The sequence below is a fragment of the Pseudopodoces humilis genome, chromosome 15 (genome assembly GCF_049639895.1).
Source record: "Pseudopodoces humilis isolate 2021_Gansu_Grassland_sample_001 chromosome 15, ASM4963989v1, whole genome shotgun sequence".
NCBI lineage: Eukaryota > Metazoa > Chordata > Aves > Passeriformes > Paridae > Pseudopodoces > Pseudopodoces humilis.
The window spans coordinates 8944845-8970619 of NC_142214.1; the positions used below are offsets into that span (position 1 = coordinate 8944845).

Here is a 25775-nt window from a genome sequence, read left to right on the forward strand (position 1 = left end):
TTTTTGAGGCTCAGCTCCTGAGACACAATATCTTAGGAAAACATTCAGCTTGACCTAAGTCAGCACTCAGCACATTACCTGGAGGGCTCAAGGCACAGTGCAAGACATCTCAGCAACATGATTCAGGTAACATCGTTCAGGCTGTGGGACAACTTTGAAGGTCTGAAAGATTTTCCCATTGAGGGCATTGTATAACTAGAACAGATGGAAATGCATCAGGCTGGAAAATCAATGGAGTGCTTCCTTAGCCTGTTGAAAACTGGATTCTACTGGATCACTATGTAGTGCCTTAGTTTTTATCAAATCAAGTTCAGTGACTAAACAAACCTCAGCTAAATAAACTCAGATGAGAATCCATCCACCTTGTTGCATTTCTGCAACTAAAATGTTGCAAGGTAACATCTGGGAAAATGCATAGTTTATTGATAACTCCCGTCTTCTAACCTTTGAATCTATTAATGTTGAGTTGGTTACCAATTCCCACTGAAACAGACTGATGTGCTCTGTTGCAGAACTGGCACTGCATCACATTGGCAGAGAAGTAACAGGTCCTCCTTCCTGGATGCAGTGACACAAGTGAAGACAGCTCATGTGCTCCAAAATGCAAAGTGAATGTCTCCAGTACAAGTAAAAATAGGTCCTTGTGAACAACGTGTACATGCCATGAATAGCATTTCCATATCCAACACGAATGGAGCAGAGATAACATTTCCTAATCCCTCTAACAGTGCTACTGGTTTGACCTGATCTGGGAATGCATCAGTTTTCCTTCACATCATCCAGTTACTTATGGTATATAAAAAACTTCTGGCTTATTAGACCTGGAAGGAAATCCAAGTTGTTATTTTCAGGAAGTCAGGGATTTCATTTACTCTTTCGGTGTCAATGTGTGCTTCCTAAGGATACTAAGACTCTTACATTGCAAGAATCACAGGTGGATTTATTTTTTCTTCTTTCCTCACCTCTTCCAGAAGTATCTGCAGTTTGTGCAGATTGGTTTTGACATCTGTTGTCTTCCAAAAAAAGGAACCAGTACTGAAAATTCACACCTGGATTTTCATCTGCAGTCTGGGCAGCAAAGATCTAATTTTCCAGAGGTTTTATTCATCACCAGTTCTCAGTAACTTAAAAGACTAAGATACCTCCTCTCTACTTTTGAAACCCTGGGTTCCTGCAGGTCAAATATAACCAGCAATAGTTCCAGGTGACCAGCTGTTCTGAGAATCACAAGTAATACAAATGAGGCATTAGCTCCTATGCAAATTCGCAGCCTTAGTTTAAATTAAAATTGTCAATCAGGTAAGTCAGAGAAAGGAATTCCTGTGAAGGGCTTCCAAAGGAGCAGTGAGAGAACATGAGGCCCATACCCAGCTTGGCAACAACACTATCATGGGGAACCCAGGCAAAGCACACTTTGTTTATCATCATTAAATTTGCTCTAAAAGATGCATTAAATCTACCAGACAAGATACAAAGTGGAAATAGCACAGTAAGAAGAATGATGAGGTGCAGCAGAACTGATTTTGCTTCATCTCCAACAGATCTATGCTGCTTATTAAAAAATAAGTAGGAGTATTTCAAAACTGTTTGAACTATCCTGACCTGCAAGGATATAAAAGTTGTCTGAGTTCCAGTGTTTTCTTCAAGTAATAATAAGTGAGCATTATTCTAGAACACTATGCTGAAGGCTACTAACCCATCTCATAGATGTAAACAGAATAGTTTCACGGAGAAAGCCATTGCCTATAGATTGGAGAGGGAAACCGATGTGGGAGCATAGCTAATGCCAATGGTGTTTAACCAGAGCTGGGGCCAACTCTTCTCTGACTACAACCTCAGTTTTGTTTAAAGGAACTGCCAAGCAGGCTTTCTAGAGGGAAATGTATACCAAAAGGTTCATGAATTTAGGTATTTCTAAACAATGTATTATAATTTTATTTATACCCTTTCATCTCTAAATATCTGTTATCTTTTGCTTAAGATGCATTCTAAGGCATATGAATATTTTTTTTATAAAGAGCTGAAAAGTTGGGTCACTGTAACTTCCACTACCAGTGCTCACGTGACAAATAACTTGAGATTCTATCAATCTTGGCAATATTTCCTGGCCCTTCTTAATCTAAGAATGAACTGTTCTTGAACGGTTTCTCTTGGATACTAGGCATAAACAAAGGTTCTTTTCCCTATCTTAGTGTCTGGTTCAAGGTCAAATTCAGGGTTGGAGTTGTTTTGGAGTCTTGGGATTTTTTTCCTCGCTATTGAAAAAAAAATGTAAAAGATCCCTCCAAATTTATTTTTTTCTACATCTATTCCTCTATAATTTAATATCAGTACAATGAAGTGTAACAGTGTCCTGTCTACATGAGCAGAATTAACTAGGTAATACAGCTCCCAGTTTGAATAATTTCTCTAGTATGTGAAATGGATCAAAATGCAGAGCTACTTCATTAACAAGTACAAATCTCAGTTATCAGATCAACGAAACAAGGAGTTTTTCAAGTTACACAGCAGGTGGAAGCAAAAGGCAGTGCATACCATACAGGAGAGATCTAAGTCCAAGTGCTAATTAGTAAAACAAGGAGCTTCCCAAAGGATTCAGCAGGTGGGCCCAAACACCCTCTCTTGCAAGAGCCAATGTGTCTAAACATCTTAATACTCAAAGTCTTTGCATGTAGCCCAAAAGGCAAAATTTTACCCATATCCGCAGCGTCCCACAGAGTTAAAAATTTTCCTAACACTGAGAATTAGAAAGTAAATGAAATGCACTTCCTTCAGTTTTCTATAACTACATGTCCCAGTGCTAGGTTCGGTAAAAGCTGCCCTGAAGCAGTGATATGAACTGATATGACTGACAGATGGTCAAGCTATAACGTGAGATCAGGCTAACAGTTGGACTCAGTGATCTCAGAGGTCTTTTCTAACCTTAATGATTCTGTGATCAAAGCAGGTACACCGCATTTCTTCTCTAGGTGTACCCTGAGGTACTGACTTGTGTAGAGGGAATGGCAATGCTCTGGCAGGGCACTGCTTTGTGTTCTTATAGAAGGACACAATTTGCAGAGGCAACTACTTAGACCCAAAACATCACTTCTGCTTTCTCACACTTGATACCAAGGAGCAGATGTCACCAGTCATATTCTACCTGTATTTGGGGCTCCATTTGCTCCATCATATGAACACCATACCAAGTAGATACAGCCAAGTTAGTATTTCCTTCAGCTTAAGTTTTAATTCACCAAAACCTCCACTCAGAAGAAACACAAATACTCTGTGACTGGGCAATTTTCTTTATCGTGTTCTATTAGTACATTGTGGTTGTTCATTCTGTAGTTTTGTGGGGCCTGGAGGTAATATCCAAATAAGAAAAACCCAGAAGTATGGTAATTTCTTCCCTTTCCTTCTATGTTAAGTTTGACAACATTTCTAGAGTATTCAGAAAAGTCACTGCCCTGCCAAGAAAGTGGATATGTGCACTAGCATGCCTGGAGCGAGTGTAGGGAATCACGGAATGGGTCAGATTGGGACCACAGCGGGTCACCCAGTCCAACCTCCCTGCATAGGCAGAGTCAGCCCCTCTGGATGGTTCTGGAATCTTTCCAGTGAGGGACACTCTGCAAAACCTCAGAACAAACAGTTCCATTGTGTAGTCACTGCACGGTAAAGATTTTCATGTTCAGGTGAAACTTCCTGTGCATCAGTTTCTGCCCATTGCCTCTTGTCTCAGTGTTTGGCACCACGAAGCTGAGGCTGGCTCCATCTTCCATCCAGCAGGGCCCGGCTGGTTCGCACAGCCCATCGCGGCAGGCCCGACACGGGTCTAACGCCACCCCGAGGTTATTTTTTCCGGAATTTCTATGGAACCGTGTGCCAGGGAGCCGCCGCAGCGGCCTGGCCCGACCCGACCTGCGGCCTCCTGGCTTGGGCCGTGGGGAGCCGTGGCCATGGCCGGGCCCGCACCACCACCTAGCGCCGGCGACGGGCGAAGAGAGCCCGGGCCCTCCCGGCCTGGGGGCGGCCCCGCGCCCGCGCCTCGGCCCCGCCGCGCCCACCGCCCCTCCCTTCCTGTTGCCGCCACCGCCCCTCGGTCCGCCCCGCCGGGCCGGGTGTGCTCCGTGCCGCCGCTGCGCGCTCCGAGCCCGCTGAGCCGCCGCACAGTCCAGCGCTATGGCCCGCGAAGAGGCGGCGGTGGCCGGCGAGGAGGCTGCGGCGGGCGAGGGCGGTGGGCTCCTGCTGGAGATCGTAGGCTCCCCGCTCAACCTGAGCCTGCTGGGCCTCTGCCTCTTCCTGCTCTACCAGATCCTGCGGGGCGAGAGGCCCGCGGCACCCGCGGGCGAGGCGGACCCGCCGCCGCTGCCCAAGATGAAGCGCCGCGACTTCACGCTGGAGCAGCTGCGGCCCTTCGACGGCGTGAGCGACCCGCGCATCCTCATGGCCGTCAACGGCAAAGTCTTCGACGTGACCCGCGCTAGGAAGTTCTACGGGCCCGGTGAGGGCGGGGGCGGGCGGGGGCTGCCAGACGGGCCCAGCCCGGGCACTCCGCGACTTGTGCCCGGGGCCACCGCCCGGGGGGAGCGCGGGACGCGTCAGGGCCGGTGCTGGCCGGGAGCGCCTTCCCTCGGCGGGGATCGGCGCTCCTGTCTGACCTCGTCCCGGCCCTGGTCCCAGTGCGGAGGGTTGGACAGGGCTCGGCTCGCTTGCAGCCGGGAGGGCTGCGTGCCGGTGTGCCGGCGGGCAGGGTGACTGCTGCCGCCCGGGATCCAGAGTCGGGCTCCCGTGTTGCAGAAACTCCGGCTTTGCCGGTTTACGTTGTTTCATTATTCTCAGTATTTTCCCGTGGCAGGCTATGCGTACCATACGAGGTTGGGCGGCTTTGTCAGCCTGGGCTGCCTTTGCCTGATAGCAGGCAGCAGAAGCGAAGTGTTCTCTCAGTGTTGACATTCCATTCCCAGCTTTTAGTGGGTGTCACTCTATTCCATAATATTTTTACTAAATACTTAGCAATTTAGATTAAACCAGCTTTCCACCAGGAGCATAGTTCAAACGTACAAAGATTTAATAACGTATGCTCGAAGAGCAGCCAGTGATGAGGTGGGTGGGACTATGTGCACCAAGGTGAAAGAGTTTTATCATCTCCACGAGGGCATGGGGTTTTATTTTTATCAGAGGCTGCCTATTAAAACGGCTCACAGAGGCTTGCTGATTTGTTCCAGGATCTGCCTGGCATAACCACTCTTGAGCTGTCCAGACAGCCTGGTAGCTGCAGTGGAGAGTTGCCAGTGCTACTTAGAGACAGGGAGAAAAATGCAGAAGACACCACAGTTTTGGAAATGTTATCAGTTATTACTTCTGGGCCAAACATAGACGAGACTGTCTCTGAATGATGACAGGCTGTAACTTTGCATTCTGCAGCAGTCAGGATAATAAGTACCGTTGAGTCAGATGTGCAGCTTTGTATTTGTGCAAACTAAAACCCACTCGATGTAAGGTCCAAGCTTTAGATGCTCAGTGTTCCTTGATGACAAAAGCTGCCTGTTGCATCTGATTTGGTAATTGCTGAATGGCTCACCACAATGTCTGGCTAGTTTGATTTTCATTTTCATGGAAAAGTAAGATTCTTTTGGTTAATTTAGGAAAAAGCACACTCTGGAAGTTGTCATGTGCTCTACAATAACCAGATTTCACATCTTACTTCTTTAAGCTCCTTTTAGAAGAACATTGAATGTCTAGTTGAACCTGCAGTATCTCAATTTTTGGCTTGTCATGCAAGCAAATTAATCATTAATGAAGTTTAGCAAGAGTTTATGTTGATGTCTCTGATCTGCGAGTTGCATGTTTTGATCATTTGAGTTCATCTTGCATTTTGTTTTAATAGAAGTTTCCTCCAACTTGATAATATCTAGTAGCACTATATTTTCTGTCAAGCCATCCTTTCATCTCAAGTCAGGAGTATCTTTTAGAAAACTTTCATTTCACCCCAGACATAGAAATCCTTCCTCTGTTCCTTATTCTAAGGATGTGCATCCCAATCTGTATGCTTCTCCTTACCCTGTTTATATGTGCCATGCAACATTGCGTGGTTCATTGTCCTGATGTTTCAGCAAACCTCAGTATCTTTCTCCATTATTTTGTTTCTTGTCCTCTTCCGCTTTTTTCTCTTGTTACCAATTAGAATAAAACTTTACAGAAGCTTGAGGCACCTGATACATTAATGGCTCAGTGTAGGAACTCGTCATCTGTTTTAGTCTGGGGACTCTGATCCACGAAGACAAAGTAGCATCCATTACCTCTGCAATAATGTTGCTTATGTTTCTATTTTAAAGAGGGCCCGTATGGGATTTTTGCTGGAAGAGATGCATCCCGGGGTCTTGCCACTTTCTGCCTGGATAAGGAGGCACTGAGGGATAAGTATGATGACCTCTCTGATCTCAACGCTACACAGCAAGAGACCTTGAGGGACTGGGAGTCACAATTCACTTGTAAGCAATTTTAATCCTATTTACAAAGAAGTAGTTACCTGGTAATAGGGGAAGCAATAGTGAAAAGGCTTTAACCAGCTGGAAGCATCATATATATAAATGATGGAAATTGCATACGCTGATAACTACTATAGTGAAAATAATTATCTAGTGTTATATGATAATAAAATCTAGTGTTGAAAGATTTACTATAACCAGCTACAATGGAGCTTTCTCTGCATGAGGTCATAAGAAATCTCAGTCCTGACCTGATGTGTCCCTACTATTTTGGCCCTCTTCCTGTTTTAATTAAGACTGTTAATCATGCCACACTGAATGGCTGTTTTATTATGCTAACAAGCTTGTTGCAGAAACGAGAACTATGCTATCAAATATCTGGCTTGAACTAGTGTTAAAATGTACCTCTACAAGTGTTGAGCATCAGGACTGACAGTGATGTCCACTCTTTTTATTACTGTGTTCCTATGAAATATAGTGAATAGTTGCTTTAAGTTGTTATAACAGCATCACTAGTCTGAAATACCTGTAATCAGGGGCTTTTTTGCTTTGTTGAAGTTGACAGATAGGTGACATAGTATAGCTCTCAGTGCTTACATGTGTATGATCTTGGCATTTTTACATGCTCAAAAGGAGATATAAAATAAATCAGAAGCTTAATCACATAATCGGATAACAGATCCATCTTTGTCTTTGGGAGAAAGGATCTCCCTTCTGTCCTGTTGAACATTTTTATACACATTACAAAAAATAAAACCCCTTCCAAGTTGTGTGTATTTGTGCACATATGAATGTGTTTAATAGATGTTAATAGTCTGACAATACCTTTGGTTGAAAAACCAGATTTGACACTGGCAAAAGAAATAATCTAATCCAGGATTGTTTCTTTGGCTGTGTGGCTCAGTTTGTGTTTATTCATCTTTTGGTTTAGGTAATAAAATGAGAGTTATATTCAAATCACATGATTCTTATTACAGTAATAGTTCAGATAGTAGTTGATTTTAGCTTTTCTCCTTTCCTTCAGTGTTTGGAACAAGTTGTTCAGAGATGTTTTATTAAAATATAGCCATCCTGTTCATTCAGAAAACAGTTAGAGGAGTTTAAAAAGGTGTCTCTTCAGGGCCAAAAAATTACTTGGATTTTTTTTTTTCCCAGTTAAGTATCATCATGTTGGTAAGCTGCTGAAGGAGGGGGAGGAACCCACTGTGTACTCTGATGAAGACGAAAAGGATGGCAAGGATGCAAAGAAAGAGTAGATATTGCAGTGAGGAACAATCTCCTTTTGAACCATAAAGGATCATTTGTAACATTCCACTTCCGCTTCAAAAGGTGCAGCAGCAGCAAGGCTTACAATGGTTCAGAGGTACAGTGAATGGTTTCTTTTCAAAGATTTCCTTTTCAAATTCAGTGGGAAGGTTCTGAAGATCTATGATCTGTCTTCCTTTAAACCCACATAAAAAGAAGTATGCATGACAAATGTCTGTGCAAAAGTAAGCTGCAATTTTGACAATAAAGGACTATTTTTCTGCTATCACCATTTAGTGCAAAGTAGATCAAAATCAAGTTTTTCATTACCAACCTAGCATTGTGGACACAAGCACTTGAATAACTTCATATATGCAACACAAACACCACTAAATCTTTTGTGTTAGCTTCTGCAGGACCTGGTCCCTGGCCTGTAATTCCTTTAGAAAAAAGGGACTATATTTTGTTTGTCCACAAAGCATCATACTTTGTTGTGTAGTATAATTCATTATTATATAAGATAATTTGGTTTTCAAGGCGTTGCATTAGCCACTTACAGATGAAACACTAACTGCTTTTAAAAAAGATCAAGAATTTTTGAGAGGTTAAATCACTTTTAAATATTTAATAAGGACCGATGAATGCTTGATGTATTCAACATGTATAATTCTGCAAAGACTAATATTCTCTGTTCACTTTTAAAGCACATCTATAGTGTTACAAAAGTTTAGATATTGAGTGGAACTAGGCGTCCCTAAAGGTACACCATGGAGTGTGACTTGACTATTGTTCATTCAATTTTCTTCTTAATAAAAAGCGCTCCTGTGAATGTTAATGGAATTATATTAAACATGGAAGATCAGCTGCTCTTGATTCCTAGGCCGAAAAAACCAGAAGCTGCTGGTATGGCATGATTAGTAAGTGCTCTTGTACATGCACCTTTACCTAGCAGAAAAACATTACTGGTCAATGTAACTTACGTAAGTTATGTGCAAAATAAAACAGTGTAAGCTGTTTCTGCATTGAGGCCTTTGTTGATTTGGAATGTTGCCATTAAACAAAATGGCACAATCTCATGCATAACCAGCAGTGCTACACCTGTGGACCTGACCTTTGAGTTGTTTTTTATCTATTTGCTCTCTTGGCTTTAACTGTATGCTTAATTACTACGTTTTTTCTAAGTGGCCTGCCTCCTTCCAGAGAGGGCTGGGTAAATGGATATGACCAAGGAAAAACATAATTGTTCATCTTCCGAAATACTTCCGTAAAACTTTCTTATAAATTCCAAGATAACTAATGATTTGCTGATCACTTGTGAACTTGTTTCTTGTCCAGGTGATTCTGCTAGTGCAGAATATTCAGGGTGCCTGTCTGGTGTAGTTCCCTCTATTTAATTTCTCTGGCTCAGCTGTGTGGTTATTTCAATTTGGCAACATGATCAAAATGATGAACTGAGTCCTCTGTGGGAAGGTGTAAACTAGGTAAAAGTGTTCGGGAGTGTTGCACTACAGCAGTTTTCATAAGTGCCTGACACCAACTGTGGTGAGAATAACCAACTCTCCCTCAGTCCCAACACTGTCCTGAGATTTTCTTCTGGTTGCACTGGGCATTCCGATGAAGAGCAATGTTGTTTGAGCCAGAGAGTTTGTGTAAAGTGGTACTCTATGGACTACCTAACGAAGGTCTAGAGCCACATGTAGACCTTGTCATGATCTTTGTGTTGCTATTTTATTTTTAGAGACATTTATACTCTTGGCAAACTACTACTAATGGTTTACCTCAAATTGGAAATGTACTTTTATTTGTTTAAGGCAGAAAATAAAATACTCTTGCATAATGGCGGTGTTTTCATTTACTGCAACCAAATGTTATATTTAATACTCCCCTAATGTTTCAAGTTTTATATTGTCTTTTTCCAATGTGTCACATTATCCAATACATAGATTCAGCAACATACATTCTAATGGAATGATTGTAAATGCAGTTCACTAGTAAAACTTTAACAGAATATTAAATAGAGAACATGCTCATTGCAAAAACAGTGTTAGGCAGAAAAAAAAACCAAGTAATTGTTAATACTGAGCAAGAGTTGGAGCTTTGGAAGGCTGTAACCTACCCTTCAGTGGACTCTTAAGTTACTCTGTATCATCTCCCGAGGAACTGAACACTATTTTAAGTATTAATCGGTACATCAGAACATTATGCATCACAAAGAAAAATAGTAACAAAAATTATGCAGAAAACAGGCAGTAACACAAGACAATGCTCATTGTTAATACTTCTTGGGGAGGAGGAATGACACTTCGGTAAGACTTACTTTTTCAGGGAAAACAGAGAATTTATTGTGAAAAGAGGAGAAGTGTGTCACAAAAGCTGCTCATAAAGCACCAGGCATGGGTTTTACTTCTTTCCAAAGTACAGAAGAAAATGGAGGGGTTTTAGCTTATTTTTTAGTCTATTCATTACAGCTTGAACCCTTCCTTCAACAGTGACTGGCACCAATGACTATGCAAAAAGAACAATGCCAGGCAGCTTATCAGTCTGTATATTAACCAGGTAGAACATGATGACCAATTAAATGCAGAGAATGTCACTAATCTCCCTCATCTGAGGTGTCCAACACCTGTCACAAAGGTCTACTCTAGGACAAAACAATTGAGTCATATCTTATTTCCAGCTAGGAAAACTCATACTTTTACCTGCTTTGTAAAATTCAGATATTTTTCACCTGCCCTTAATCACCTTTATTCGCTCTTACTTTCTGCTGTTTCAATTAAACAAAAAAAAGTTCAGTATTGAATGCTTCTGTTGAAAGTTAGGTAAGGGGTTTTATGAAAGGCATTTCTATGCATTTCCTGGAATCCCTAGTTTAAGACGGGGCTTTATATTATAATTGCTGTATTTTATTTCAAGCAGATCGACTGATTTAATAATGGGCCTTATGTATTTCTGCTTTAAAACCACCCTGTAGGATTTTGACTTCAGTATTCAGCACAAGGTACAACCCACAGGTCACATATTTTCAGTGACAAAACATTGTTCAGCCAACTTCTCTTCATACCAGCTCTAGGAGGAGGCATTTTCACCAGTTCTGTACAGAAAATTGAATTTGATGGCAAGATCTGCAGTCTCAGGTCCCAACTTCATACATGTCAGAGTAAACAGTGTTTCCATAAAAAGCATCCAGCCTCTTGAAACAGCAGCTGGGCACAATAGAACACATCGGGTTCAAACTGAAAGGTGTGAAACTATGCCAGAAATATTCTACATTTCCATTGCTGAACTATATAAGTACTGCTTCTAATGTATCTTTTAATCTAATAAATGTTTTAATTGCCAAAACATTCAGTAACTTTCCTGTGGGAATGTGACATTTATAACAACTAACATCCGATTTACAAAGCCATGCATTTTAGAAGTTTTAAAGCAAGCTGTTACATGTCTCTTTAAAGATTAGCCTTCAGGATATTAAAATTTTATAAAGCAGTCCATTGTATGAAAAGGTGGGGCTCATATTAAATGTGCTGACAAGAAAAAGAAAATCTTCCCTGTGAGCATGGTGAGGCTGTGGCAGAGGTTGCCAGAAGAAACTGGACACCCCATCCTTGGAAGTGTTCAAGACCATGTTGGACACTGCTTGGTGCAGGTGGAAGGTGCCCATGCCCTTGTCATGGAGATTGGAACAAGATGATTTTTAAGGTCCTGATCCAAACCATTCTATGATTTTGTGAAAAGTCAAAAAACACCTGAAATCAGGTTCTAAGTAATATCAAATAGAAAACACAGAGGTTCTCTTTCAGTGTGAAGATTACAATGATGTCTCACATTTTAAAGTGCATGCATATTTTATTAGCTAACAGTGTTTTACATGGAATGAGGACTTGGGAGATAAAGCAAATCCTCTACCAATTTCAGTCAATACAGGTGAATGCATGAAGCAATTACAAAAATTTATTTGTTATTGGTTATTGTGACAGCATGTTGATAAAACACTGGAAATTTACACTGAAGGAAATCTTGAGTTCCTTCTCCCCCAGATTAACAAAAAGAAATACTTCCTCACCTGTCACCAAAAGGCCTGTCTCACGGGAAATGGGTACTCATGGACACAAAACTGTGACAGAGGTGGAAGTTTTGTTATCTTTAATCTGCAAATTTTGCATAGAGAAAAAACACCCTTGGTATGTCACATCAGTGCAACTGAAAACATTTTACACAGTCGAATACAACAGTTCCTCTTCATTATATCTGTATAAAATATTAAATGGGAGACTTAAGAAGGGCATAAATGTTCTCCAAAATAGTCAGAAAATATTTCTGTCAAGAAAATAACATCTTTTTAGATAAAAGTAAGATTAACAGTACTTTGAGTAGCAACCATTTGTCATTCATGACCCTGAAAAGGCACTCAACATCTCAACATATGAACAGAAAGACTGATAAAACCTGGCTTAGAAGCCTGTAGGAATTACCAGTATTGAAGACGGGGGTGGGAAAAAACCTATCTACCACGAACAACTACAATTACTCTTTTTTATTACTATTTATTAGAGCAGAAGTTACAAACATGGGTAAGATCTTATGTAATGAAGGCAACATTTTCACATTAACTTCGTCTACTGGCATGTAATAAGTAAAGCATAATAAAAGGAAAGCTGCAATAATCAGTGTCTTGAACTTCAAACTCTATCTTGCTAAGGGACTTCGTCCAAAATCAATTGTGGCTGTCTTCTAGATATAGCCAGATGAATAAATATAGGTATAACTCGAGCTCCTAGACTCCGTTTTCACATTTTTATCTACATGAAGCACAACTCTGACAACATTTCACAATTCCTCTGGAAAGCATTTGTAAGCAAACACATACTAAACAGCTACCTCACTATATGTGCCTTCAAAATCTTGTGAACTGTCACCCTGCATTTACATGGGGACTGTCAGCAGGCTGACATGCACTGCCCTTTCATTATCTAACACTCAGAGCTTTGTTTAAACAACCATTCAGATTCCTGGAAGCACTACATTGGGCATAAGTTCAGTGAAATCCTTCCTCCCAAAGGCCAGCAAGTTTTCAGAAACACCTCTAGAATTGTCAATAGAAAACAAGGATTCTTCTAGTGTGGGTTTTACAGAAGATGGGACTTTTTTCACATTTGGAAATATATTACTTTTCAAAACTGAGTATAAATGTCCCCCTATACCTTCCAATCCCATCATTATAACAATCTGATAGAGGAGGCACTTCATATGCTTGCTCTAGGATTGACAATTAGTTTTTTTTCCAATTACTCATTATTAGTAAATACTGTGATTTACATGATTCCCTGCATTCAATCAAAGTATAACACTCCAAAATCTCAGTCTGTGTCAAGTTCTTTAGCCACTAGTCCATGAAACTTTCTTCTGGCTCTGGGAAAAGTTTTGGTCCTTTTATCCAAAAGGCAAACACAGATTCTGCTTTTGTGGCTCACTACACCAGTTAGATATCCTAACCAAAGGAATTACCTAAGCAAAAATAAAAAATCAAAAACCAACCCAGTAGTTCATATACCTTTTAATGATCAAAGGGCTTTCTTCTCCCACTTCATAAAAACTTCAGAGCTATCATACAGTAGCTGTTCAGCATCCTCTTCTGGGCTCTCCTCCACAGAAAGTATCTGAGAAGGGGTTTGTCTGAATTATCTCAAGAGGAAATAGAGGACATCCTCTGACATCTGCATCCATCTCTCTTCTCAACATTAATTTCCTCTCATCTCCTGTAGATAAGAAAAAGTTTCCTGAAATGAGTTTGTCAGGCAGACAGGGAGGGAAAAGGAGGTGGCTGTAAGGGTATCCACCAACCAACTGGAAACACAGTAAAATGTAAAAAAGGCTGTAAGGACAGCCAGTAGCAATCCTGTATGAACATCAGATGTATTTTAGCTTTGTAAAATTTACTCACCTGTCACTAGTGGACACGAAATAGGAATGTAGATTTAATCACAGCAGCCAGAGGTTTTTCGTCTCAAGAAGGCAGAAGCCTTTATTTCGGGTCTTTAAGCCCCTTTTATAAGGTGTTCTGATACAGGTTAACGTGATTGGTAAAGGGAACAACACCTCTCTGGTCCCATCGGTGGAACAAGAGAAAACACTCAGGACATCTGTACAACATTGTTTTGAGAACCAAAAACCTATTTACAAAAACAGTCCTTGAGAGAAACATGTTGTCAGGAAACTTTCCTTTGGGAACAGATCAGCCACTGACAGGCTGAAAACTCTCTCGGGCTCAGAAAGTCATATCCACATTCACCTGAGACAGTACTTCCCACACAGCTGTGCCACACATTGAATTGTGCATCAATGTTTTTGTTGTCATGTTGTTACTATGCATGTTGTCAACAGAGTAACCACCCATCTCCAAATGCCCAGGACAGATACTGTGCTACCCAGTTAAGTCAACAAATACTACTCTTGAGCTGCATTGTGGTTCAGAGCTAAACTGAACAAACCCTTAGTTGCAGAGAACCTGTACTGGTTTTTTTCATGCCATGTTTTTACCTTTTAAAACCAAAAACCATTCATCACTGTAACAACTGTGACAACCTCACCTGCCACAGACCTGTCAAATTCAGTCCCCTTAGCTGTGCTGTCCCTCTCTCTCACCTCTCCTCTGGAAGGTCTCCTGAAGGGGCGAGCCATCATGAGGAGTACCATCTGGTGCTGCCATAGAGGTGTGATGTGTCTTGAATTTCACTTTCTTGTGTAACATTTTCTTACATTTTCTCTGTATCTTTCTGAGTGACTCCAGCTGCATGCAACTGTCCGTCTCTGAAAAGCCACATTCATCAGTTAAAAGATTAGAAGAAAGCTTTTTTCGCTTTTTCTTCATTTTATGAGCATTTTTCTCTTTTTCCCTGGATTGTCTCTCACTTTTCTTTCCTTCATATCTTAATTTACTACTAGACCTCTTGCACGACTTTTTAAGTTTACGTTCACACTGCCTTGCCAAGCCCTCATGGACAGAATTAGAACAGGAGTTACACTGGCTGATTTCCTTCTCTTGACCTTCCAGAGCTACATTTTTATGGTAAACCAGTAATTTTCTTTCCCCGTCTCTTGCAGACAAGCACCCTTTATTACAACTGCTGTAAATTTCTTCATACCTTCTTTCTGCTCTCTTCACTGAGCCGCCACATGCCTCTCTAAAGTACTCAGAATCACTGATCTCTTCCAACAAATCCTTTAATCTGCAAGCAGATCTACTTCCATATGGTACAGTGCCTTCATCTCTACCATCTTCTTGTTTGAATTCCTTATTGTGAGTAACAGTAGTGCACTCCAAAGAATGATTCAGTCCAACATGTGGTAAGTTATCAACAGTGAGTGAGTTATTCCTCTGCACTTGCAGCTTTTTTGCAAGCTTGCCCCCATGGACCTTGCTTTCTAACACTTTGTCTGTTGACTCACGTTCCCCAAGAGATATCACCAGCCTATAATTACTATCACTACTACAATTTCTCTTTTGGAGGTTTTGTACAGGACTCACTTCTCTGAAGTGCTGACCATGTTTGTTACTCAAGCTGATGTCAAACCCACTACCATCATCACACACCACTCGCTTCCACCGGGAATTGTTCGCAGTGGTTTTTGGCTCTAAGCAAACACGTGCGTAGTGTGGTGTCTGATAGTAATTTAGTAAATAATGGATGAATTCATCAGTCTCATAAACCTTTTGCTTTTTGCAATCATCTTCCTCAGACAATGTCTGTGTGTGAGCTACATCCAGTGCTGGGTGGTGCCTTCCATGGAGAGGTTTGATGACCCTGCCGTCCTGGGTAACCGTGATCAGCAAAGGCCCACAGCCTTTGGTGGAGGAGGTGCACACATCTCTGCCAGGCAGTCCATCAGAGCTCGGGGCTGGAGAGGGATCATTTAAAATTGTCCTGACTATGTGACAAGTAGGCGCATAGAAGTTACTCACATCTCCTTCCTCACAAAATAAACCACTACCTTTTTGGGTTAACGGGCACTTAAACTCCTTACGTGTCAGCTCTTTGTGCGTACGATAAAGGGAGTTAATCAGCTCCTGCTGTATGTCTTTAAATACTGTTTCAGAAAATGATTCGTCCTTTATACCCAGTGAAGGATCCACTTTTTGACTTGCCAACTGCGAAACCAAGAAAATAGAAATTTATTTAAGACACCACATTCATAATTAAGAAGGCTAATGTCAGATGTAATGGGGCCCTAAAATTCATGCAGAATGGCAAGGGTATCCTCTAACTTCAACTCATAGTAAATTACAGTCCTTTAAAAATCTTTTACATTAAGGATTGGGAAAAATACGCACTTGTTAAAAGCTGCAAGCAAATTTTTCTCTGCAAATAGTGGAGACAAAGCCATAATAGAATTTAAAACCCCTGTTTTCATTTGAAATCTTTTTTGCCCAAAGCACTAAATTGAACCTGCAAACATTAATCCGTGTGCAAAACAGTTAAATTTTTAGCACTTCTCTGCTGACTTTCTCAAGACATTATCTGAATCAAACTGAAATAAGCCTGGTAATGAGTGCTGGCCAAGAAAAAAAGAAGAGGCTATTAGAAATGCAGCTGATACAATCTGTGCCAATTTAATTCAGTCACTTGTAGACCTGAGACCAAAACAAGCATCATTTATGTCCCCACCCCAAAATTCCTTGCTTGCAACACTGGATCAAGTCTAATAGAGCTAATACAGCCTTTCCAGCCCTATTTTTTACTCAGTAAAGACAAGGTCTTGAAAAAGCACCAAAGGCAAAGTTTCTGGGTGAAAATGCACTACGTTTGTTCTCAGGGCAAGACTGAGAGCAGATTGTCATGAGACATGGGCCTCAGGCCTTCTCAGTGTTCAGTCAGCCCAAAGCAGTCTTCTGAATAGCATCAAGATATCAAATGTCAAGTGAATTATTCAAGCTCTAATAAATATCCTTAAAAATTTAAAATATGTTTTAAAATAGTCTTACTTTCACACGATTTAACAGCACTGTAAGCAGTCTGACAGACTCCACTCTTCTCTGAGCTAGCAGGGATTTCCTTTCTTCCCATTCAGGCATATTCTCTGGCCACTGCTGTTCTTCAGCCGGTACCTTCTGCTGCTTTGGGGGATGTTCCTCATCTCCATCTATCTGCCTCTCTTCTCTCCTCTCGCGCTTAGCTTTCCTTTTTCTCTCTTGAACTTCTTTTCATCACCACGTCTTTTTCTAGGTAATTATCAATATGGGACAATTTAGATGACACTTGTTTTACATTTTGCATCCTGGGGAATTGGATGTAAGTCTTTGAAGTGCTAATAATAAGCAAACAGTCATCAAGAATCACATGTGGCTAACAAGGAATTTCGTTTGCTTAAATAACATGTTTAAAAAAACATAAATTACACACACCCGACTGATCCCCACAGTTAGAAAGCTGTCTCTCCAAACAGTTTGTATTTTTGGGGTTTTTTTATAAGCACTGCCAAGACAACAGCATCACATGATTTTTTGTCCCCAAGGACACAACTGGAGACTAATCATTTGTATCTAATTCTTACATTAACAAATCTCCCCTACAGATTAGCATGAGGGTCTCATTTAAGAAGTATTACAAGAGTAATTCAGGGGTTATCACTGAGCAAGGCTTACCCAGAGGCAAGGCCTTTTCTGCTCCTCATGCAGCCCACCAGTGAGGAGGCTGGGGGTGAACAAGGAAATGGGAGGAGACACAGCCAGGACAGCTGATCCCAACTGACCCAAAGAATATCCCAGAACCTATGGCCTCATGCTCAGCAATAAGGCTAGAGGAGAAGGAGGAAGGAAGGACATTTGGAATGATGGTGTTTGTCTTCCCAAGTCACTGTTATATGGGTTGGAGCCTTGCTGTTCTGGGGATGCAAAACACCTGCTTGCCCTGGGGAAGTGGGGAATGAATTCCTAGTTTTGCTTTCCTTGTGTATGTGGCCTTTGCTTTACCTATGAAACTGTCTTGATCTCAATCCTCATGTTTTCTTACTTTTACCTTTGTGATTATCCTCTCATCCCACTGGAGAAAGGGGCAGGGAGGGAGGGAGCAGCTGTTGTAGGACTTAATAACCAGCTGAGGTTAAACCACAACAGACTATCACCACTTTTTGGAAGTAACTTTACCTAGTTACAAGTTTGCCCTGTAGGAAGTAGCTCTACCAAATAATCAACATGACGCATCACAAAAACCTCCAGAAAATTCAAGGAACAGTGTTCACACAAATGAGTATTTAAAAATAGTTTTTTAAGAACTATTTGAATAAGGAAGAATTAGCAACGGAAGCATAGCAGTGCTTTTAGAGACCTAGCATTGGATTCACTGTGCTCTGCATCCTAAGTGTCTGTTTTTTCTCAAGAAGGTGCATAAACATGATTGATTACTAGTGACAGTTTAGGATGCCACCCAAACACATTATCTAAAGAATTTAAAACTTCAATACACTACTACTATTACTCATACGCAAATTTAAGAACACTGCACTAAAGATTTCAACAATAAAAAAAAAACGCACAAAAATAGGTAAAGACAGAAAAGTATTCATTTCATAGCTTTGGACTTTCCAGTCAATTGGGAGGCACTGAGAAATGTACATCACATTAATTTTATTTCAGGGCTTAAGGAAGGGCATTAATTTGTTGCAGCACAGAGCAATACAAAAAGCCCACATGCAGAACCTTAAGGAATCAATCCTCAGAAGAATTTGAGAGCAACAGCTCTCTGATTTCACTGTAGGCCCACATAATCAGAGAATAATCCAATCTGAAAGGCACCTTGGCATATCCCTGGTCCAACCTTTCTCATAATTCAGACCCCTGCATCTGATGCCTAACATGCAGAATTATCATTATGGTTTTCTTTCAAATATATAAATTAACAACTACATAGTATTGTTTCAATTTCTCCAACTCCTGTTTCCTCAAAGCCTGGATTTTTACACAGCCACTCTTCCTGTGTTTTACTTGGTATGAGGAAGTGTAACAAATCTCAAAAAAATCGGACATTCTCTAAAAATATACTCTCACCTTTCAACCCCCTCTCTTTTTTTCCCCCCCCTATTTTGAATGTGCTCCTGTTCTTGCAGCTTTAGTCTTTCCAGGCTTCTCTGTCTTATGGTTCCTTCACTAAAAATGTCTGGTTGTGTCAAAAGCCACGTGTCACAGAAGAAGCAGAATCAGACTTAACAGCCCAGTTTGCTGTGTATTTATACAAACACAGACAACCTGCTGAGCAAATAAGAGACCCCAGCTGACTACCAAAATTTCACTACACTCGTGAGAATTCCTCTCTCTGCCCTGACATACCAGAACTTCTGAAGTTCATACTGGGTTGTCAATCAAACTCAAACACCCCTCTCCCTGGGGTCTCCTCCTGCTGTGACATCAGGGGCTCACAATCTGACATCATACCTTTGACCAAACCCATTCCTGGTAGGCTCTTCTGGGGACTCAAAGTTCAGCATGTGCAGCACAGCATTCCTAATTGCAGGAGTCATGCAGTTCTGCCCAAACTAGAGTTCATTGACTCTTAGAGCAACATCTTTTGGATCCAATGCTTGTTTGCTTGCTTAAAAATTGATGGATTCTGTTGATGTGTGCTGTATTTCATCAGCTATTTCATCAGCTTCAAAAGCCCAGATGTGAGCACATTAAAAGAAAACACTAGAGAAAATTGCATCAAAGTCTATCTACACTGAAAAAATAAGTAATAGGAAGTATTATTTCCAACATAGAGGGATATGTCAGGATATGTCAGCTGGGAGAAAAAAATGAAACAGGGTACACCCTAATAAGTGCTTATGGAGGTAAACTGCTGAAACAAAGCTTACAGGTTGCACATTTTCTCTTATAATGCAACGGTAGGCATAACTCTTCAGTGGATTAATCTCTCAACATACTTAAACAAAAAGGTACAAAGAAGAGAATAGGTACCATTTTCTAGCCAAGAATCACCAAGCAGCTGCTACACCAAGTTCATATTTAACAACAAGAAACTAAGTATCTTTCAGAGTCTCATCAGTTCCTGAGATCATCTCCCAGTTTCAGTGCCAACTACACTGAAAATATTGACTACATTTACCTCACCCAGAGAAATTTTTCAGGAAATCAAAATAGTATAATGCTGGTTTTTTATTAGAGTTAAGTTCAGACACCTGAACTCCATATATCAGTATACCTACATCTAGTACAAATAGGATATTTGCCCAGGGGGTTTTTGCCCCTCACATGCTCAATTTTCCAAAAAGTTTACAGAGAGGCTTCCATTGGTTATCAAGGACTTTTCAGGCCTAAATTCAAGAAAAAAGAAACAGAAGTTGGTAAGCCACCATCTGTGCCAGTTTGTTCCACAAAGTCGCAGCACCTAGTTACAAGTAAAGCTTGGTGTATTTTAATGCTGTCCATATGCTATATTTTTCTTTATTTTATAGACACCGTTTTAACATAAATACAGAATAAATCAAATAGATAAAAAGATACATATATAAAGAGAACTGCAAGAGTGCCACATAAAAGCTTCCACTGAAGAAACATGAAAAAAAAGTTTGTAAGATGGTTTTCATAGGTTATAAACTATACTGTAATGAAAAATGCCTGTTTGTTTTCAACATGGGAATGTCCAAGGGAAGACAAGCACAGAAACTGTTTGATAAAATAGGGTGACTATACTTTATAGAGAATGACAAAGAAAAAAACCTACATATATACTGGAGAAAAAGTTAGTGCAATTAACACTAACATAAAATAACCAGCAATCTTTGGAAGCAGCAGCTACAGCACAGACTGCAGCACTGAATAGCTCTTCTCAGGGAACTGCTGCCAAATGCACTCAGAATTAACTGCAACTTTGTCAGGCAAGGCTGAATCTCTCAGGATTAATCTCTGCACACAGCTGTGTATGTATACAGACACACACCTTCAGTGTCTCATATAAGCAAAAGAGATACACGAAGTACTTTCTACAAAACTGAAGCAGTGAGTAATCTCTAGAGTCCTTTCTGCTCACTGTGCATTAAGATAAAGACCTTCTTAAAGCTTTCCACCAAGTTAGTGCCAACTAAACTTCTACCACCCCACTAAGATTTGTGATGCAGCAGGTTAAAACATCCAGGACACTGTTGTTACAGTCTGTAGAGATATGAATGTCAAGCCTGCAGACCACCTGGTGTATACAACATTTTGCTCTGTTTTGCAAGTACATCTTCTATTAAACCAAATGGTATATTATCCTGCCTTTGTAAATCTTCTTTCACTTATATCCTTACACCATCACGGCTGCAACCATCTTCCTACTACTGCAATAAATCACCTAAAAGCCCTAAACACTCTTCATAGAGCTGAGTAAGCTAGAGTGGTTTGCTAGTGCACACCATTAGTCTTGCTCTTCCCCACTTGTGTTCATAGCCAAGAGTTCTTCAAGCATCAGAAATTTATTTCTCACTACATAACTGTGTACAAAGCACAGAATTAGTTACTGGCAGATCCACTGAATTGCTGCTGAGCAACATGGCCTTTTGGAATCAACCCTGACATATCAATAAGCCACTGCCTTAACTTTAACTGTTGCAACAGACAAATCACAAGGAATCTGAATTCAACCCCTTTATCAACTTTTTATTTCCTTTTGGCCATCTGCCACAGTAAAAACATTTGGAACTCATCTGCCCTTGCACTAGGATTTACTACAATAACTGCAGGCTGAACACTCCTTATCTTACAACACCCTAAATTGTGTCACCCAAGTTCATACTTTAATACAAACTTACACTTTAGGGAAAAATTAACAACCTGGCAATATCTAACCTGAAACACTCACAGTTCATATGAGCAACATGCAAGTAGTGGGAATAATTGTTCCAAAGGCACCCCTCACATTTGCTCACTGTACTGCTAGCTCAAACAGCTCTTACCATCCCCAGTTTCCCAGCTGGTCACTCATGTCAAGCCCTGGGCCATCACAACAGTTACAGAGACCATACCATCAACCAGGTCAGGAAAGAGGGTTATCTTGAAGAGAAAAAAAAATCATATTTTGCTAGGTTACTTTCCAGACATTTGGTTTCCCTGCTGTCATGGACAGCATAGCTCCTGAGCAGTGCCACCAGCAGAGGTGAAGATAAGCTCAAGAAGAAATATTTTAATTCTGCAGAGGTGGGTATGCAGGAGCACTACAAGCAAATGCAATGTGATAACTGTATGTATTGATCCACACCAGAAGAGTTTATCATGCAGAGGAAAAAAAGCTGGAGTTGTTTAGTCTGGAGAAAATGAGGCTGGGGGGACCTTACGGCTCTCAACAATCACCAGGTGGGGGTTGGTCACCTCTCTCAAGTAATGTGTTAAGAAATGGCCTCAAATTACATCAAAAGATTAGACTGGATATTAGGAAAAACTTCTCCACTGAAATCGTGATCAGATATTGGAAGAGGCTGTAAACATCATCCCTGGAAGCCTTCAAATGGTTTGTGGATATGGCACTTGGAGACATCGTATAGCGGTAAACACAGTAAATGTTACTGGTTAGACTCTGTGATCTTAGAGGGCTTTTCCAACCCTAGTGATTCTATGACAAGCACTTACCAGAAAGTCATTTGGAGAAATTTAAAGAATAGTTTTAGACTGATTTTTAACAAATGAGTTTATCCAACCTGCTCTATGCAAAATTAACTGAAAAAGAGCAAGGGTCAGAAGTGCTGCTGCTCTCACGAATATTGCAATAAAGGACCGTTTTAAAGCGAGCACTCCCAGCACCGCTGTGCTCAATGCTGTCTGAGGTGAGGATAAAACAAACCGCCAGCCCCAGCCCAATGGACGGAGCCACTGAAGGCCGCGGTCCCCGAGATCCGGCAGCGCCGCAAGCGGGTGCCGAGGGCAGCCCGGAGGGCAAGGCCCAGCCCTCGGCGGCTTCAGCGGGGGCCGCGGAACCGCAACCCGAGGGGCCCCGCTCCCCCGCCCCGGCTGCGAGCCTCGGGCAGGTGTGGACCCAGCTCGGGCCGCCCGAGCGCCGCAGCAGCCGGGCAGGGCAGCCCCCGCGCCCAGGCCCGCCGCGCCCTCCACACGGGCCGGGCCCCGCCGGCCCGGCCCGCCGCCGCAGGGGCCGGAGCACAGGGAGGGTCGGCCGCCCCGTCCCGGCAGGCCTGCGGGCTCCGGGCAGCCCCAGCGGAGCCGCCGGGAACCGCCCCAGCAGCCGCGGCAACTTTCCCTGGCGGAGCGAGCACCGCGGCGCGGCCCGGCTCGGCCCAGCTCACCCCACCCTAGCCCGGCCCGGAGCGCCCTCCGCCGGCAGCACCCCGCGCCCTCTCCCCAGGGCCGGCCGCTCTTACCTCCGGCCGCCGCGCTACCGCCTGCCCTTCGGCCGCCACCCCGGGGCGGAGCGCGGCAGCGCCCATGGACCCATGGACCCGCCCCCGGGGCGCGGCTCCTCCGCTCAGCCCGCCTCCCCTCCTCCGGCCGCCGGCCCGCACCGCCGTCCGCTCCGGGGGGATTTGACCGGGGTTCCTGAGGAACAATTCACCAAGCGAGGAGGTGCCACTGGCTGCTCATCCTGCCCGGCCCTTCGCCCATGTCCTGCACGGTTTGCCTCGGCTGTAGCCGCCTGCTGCCGGCATCTTCGACCTGTGGGCATCGTGTGTGCCCATTGTATTCAAAATAAGCCAAAGAGAAAAAGTTACTCCTCGGCAGCTGCCTCGCTCAGGCAGAGCAAAGGCTTGGTTGTGATGCAATACCGCGTTTTACTTTGTCCTGTAGCAAAGGTAGTTCAGCCACCACTGCTCATGAGTGAGAGGTGTGTGAGGGTTTATGACAGCCTTTCCCTAGTTCATTACTGGCTTGTAGGTGTTTTCCCGATGGGAAAGCGCTGTCTGTGTCTGCACGGTACAGCTGCCGGCTCCCCATGGTGCAGCGCTCGCCCATGTGCTGCCGATGGCACCGTCCCCACTTCCCTGGTTGCTCTGAATTTAGCATCCCCGGGGGGATTCAAGGTCGCGTAGTCACTTTTTCAAATACTCCCTCAGATTTCAGTTTGGGCTTTTTTGTCTCTTGCGGTATTCTAAATGCAATTGTACAACTTTATATATATATATATATATTTGCACCTTTTATGTACTTCGTTAAAAACAGACATCTTACCTCTTCTCCTGAATACAGTTGTGACTAGGATGGGTGATGATTGTGGGGTACACACAGGGCTAGGGGCTGCAGGCAGAGGGAGTGTGCCAACCATTTCTACTCTGCAATGGTCTAGTTGCTATATACGCAATTACAACCCCAGACCAATGGTTACACATATATTTACTGTGGGAGCCTATTTCTGTTACAATTTTGTGTGCCTAAAAGCATGTCTGTGCTTTCTCACTATACAAGCTAATAAGACACTGTGATGACCTACAAATGTTTTTCTGGTCTCGTTGCCTTCTCCACAGATGTTACTTCTTGTGTTAGGAAGGCTTCCAAGGAGTTATTATATGCTGACATTTGTTTGAGGGTTTTTATCTTAAAAGATAAAATTGTGTTTTGATTATACAAATTTCCAATATATTCTGAGTTATGTGATTTTTTTCCCTTATACATAATTTTTCCAAACCCAAACAGGCATTTGAGATCAGTTTGCACCAGCAGGGTCATTCTATTCCCCTAATACTTTTCCAAACCTGCAACAAGTTGAGAAACTTTAATGTTTTAGCTCTTGAATAAAAAGTTTAATGTTGTCATACAAAGTTACATCTTTCAAGATCTGCGAGTGTGCCCCCTGGATGCAGAAAACTAGTTCCTTGCCTGAAATTAAAAAAATTATGTGTCAATACAATCTATTTTATATTCTGCATTTCAGGGAGCAAGCCACTGTAAACCATGGCTCTTTGCCATTGTGGAATAGCCTGCCTGCTGGGATCGAGCACAGAGCAGGAGCAGCATGGAAGCTTCCTACAGGAAAGGAGTTAGGGAATACACATCACAACCAAATGAGTTTGCTTTGAAGCCTGACAACCAGGGCACACAGACAAACTTCTCTGGAAGCGTCAGGATTAGGCTGGGAGGAAGATGGTTGGAAGAAACTGTGAACAAAAAACTTGTTTAAATACATAAAAGGAATACTTTTGGCTATGTTTCTTCATGGTAATGGCTTCTGGCTTGGTAATGTTATTCCAGGAACTACATCTGGATGTTACATACTGCTTAACTTATTTAAAAGCTAAAATAACTTTCCTGATTGAGAATATAGGTATAGATGGTATAGGTATAGATGGGTACAGGAAACCCCAAACCTCAGAGTTGTATTTAATTTTGAAATAGAAAACTGAAACCTCTTCCTAGGGACAGTAAGAAAACTCACATAGTTTTGTTTCATAAATAACAGTGATACAACCTTGCTTATTGTAGTTTGCTGTCATTGCAGGTTTGACTCAGGAAACTAAGTCATGCTGTAATGTTCAGCAGTCAGTGCTGAAATACCCTTTGCTTAGGTACTAATGTGATCAGTTACTGAGTGAGAGGCAGCCCACCTACACAACCGCTTTCTAGCAAGGAACAAGTGAATAATGGGTTGAATGCTGCCATCCCCTAGCTGGCTGTACAGAAAAAGCTTGTTAAACTTGCATGTCTTTAAGGTAATACTATAAAGTATCTGGTGGTGTTTTCTTCTTTCAATATGTCTAACTTCCCTGTCCAGACTTTCTAATCATTCTGTATGGTGATAGGTTTGATCTACAAGAAGGTTACTTCAGAAATACTTTGTATGTAAGTGGGTGGTTTTGCTTAGGCGGAAAGAAGGGAGGAGAAGGAAGGGAGGAAGGGAGGATGGAAGGAAAGAAACTGCCTTAAAGATCATCTAGTTCCAGCCCTCCTGCCATGGGCATGGACACTTTCCACTATATCAGGTTGCTTGAAGCTCTATCCAACCTTGAACATATCCAATTTTTTAATGTATGACTTTAATGTATGGTTTTATTTTGGCAGGTCCCTTTAAAAAGGAGAAAAAATAAACAGATACTCACACCAACCACCTTCTTCTCCAGAGATTGCTGCGGGAGGCTGAGGTCATCTGAACA

At 42.0% G+C, this 25775-nt stretch overlaps 2 protein-coding genes across 6 annotated transcripts; one reads left to right on the forward strand and one right to left on the reverse strand.

Annotated features, from left to right (window-relative positions):
- The first annotated feature begins 4078 nt into the window (after positions 1 to 4078).
- Positions 4079 to 9555, forward strand: PGRMC1 (progesterone receptor membrane component 1). The gene is made up of 3 exons (XM_005526198.3): positions 4079 to 4486; positions 6321 to 6476; positions 7629 to 9555. Exons 1-3 carry the CDS (start codon positions 4165 to 4167, stop codon positions 7727 to 7729), a joined length of 579 nt encoding a protein of 192 aa, XP_005526255.1. The 5' UTR covers positions 4079 to 4164; the 3' UTR covers positions 7730 to 9555.
- A 2092-nt stretch (positions 9556 to 11647) lies between these two features.
- Positions 11648 to 23116, reverse strand: LOC102105933 (A-kinase anchor protein 17B-like). 5 transcript variants are annotated; one of them, XM_005526258.3, is made up of 5 exons: positions 23055 to 23116; positions 16699 to 16935; positions 15708 to 15864; positions 14361 to 15614; positions 11648 to 13474 (listed from the first exon to the last, which is right to left on the reverse strand). In XM_005526258.3, exons 2-5 carry the CDS (start codon positions 16786 to 16788, stop codon positions 13338 to 13340), a joined length of 1638 nt encoding a protein of 545 aa, XP_005526315.2. In that variant the 5' UTR covers positions 16789 to 16935; positions 23055 to 23116; the 3' UTR covers positions 11648 to 13337. The 5 variants fall into 5 exon arrangements, 4 of the variants coding, with proteins under 4 accessions (XP_005526315.2, XP_014110784.1, XP_014110787.1 ...); XR_015773841.1 differs by having other exon boundaries at positions 13338 to 13474; positions 14361 to 14525; positions 14861 to 15864; XM_014255309.2 differs by having other exon boundaries at positions 14361 to 15864.
- Positions 23117 to 25775: the final 2659 nt, after the last annotated feature.

Coding starts and splice junctions, on each gene's coding strand:
- PGRMC1 (XM_005526198.3), top strand. CDS start 4,165: ATGGCCCGCGAAGAGGCGGCGGTGGCCGGCGAGGAGGCTGCGGCGGGC. Junction 4,487..6,320: donor TAGGAAGTTCTACGGGCCCG/GTGAGGGCGGGG, acceptor TCTATTTTAAAG/AGGGCCCGTATGGGATTTTT. Junction 6,477..7,628: donor CTGGGAGTCACAATTCACTT/GTAAGCAATTTT, acceptor TTTTTTTCCCAG/TTAAGTATCATCATGTTGGT.
- LOC102105933 (XM_014255309.2), bottom strand. CDS start 16,788: ATGCCTGAATGGGAAGAAAGGAAATCCCTGCTAGCTCAGAGAAGAGTG. Junction 15,865..16,698: donor TGCTGTTAAATCGTGTGAAA/GTAAGACTATTT, acceptor TTGGTTTCGCAG/TTGGCAAGTCAAAAAGTGGA. Junction 13,475..14,360: donor GGAGACCTTCCAGAGGAGAG/GTGAGAGAGAGG, acceptor TCTTATCTACAG/GAGATGAGAGGAAATTAATG.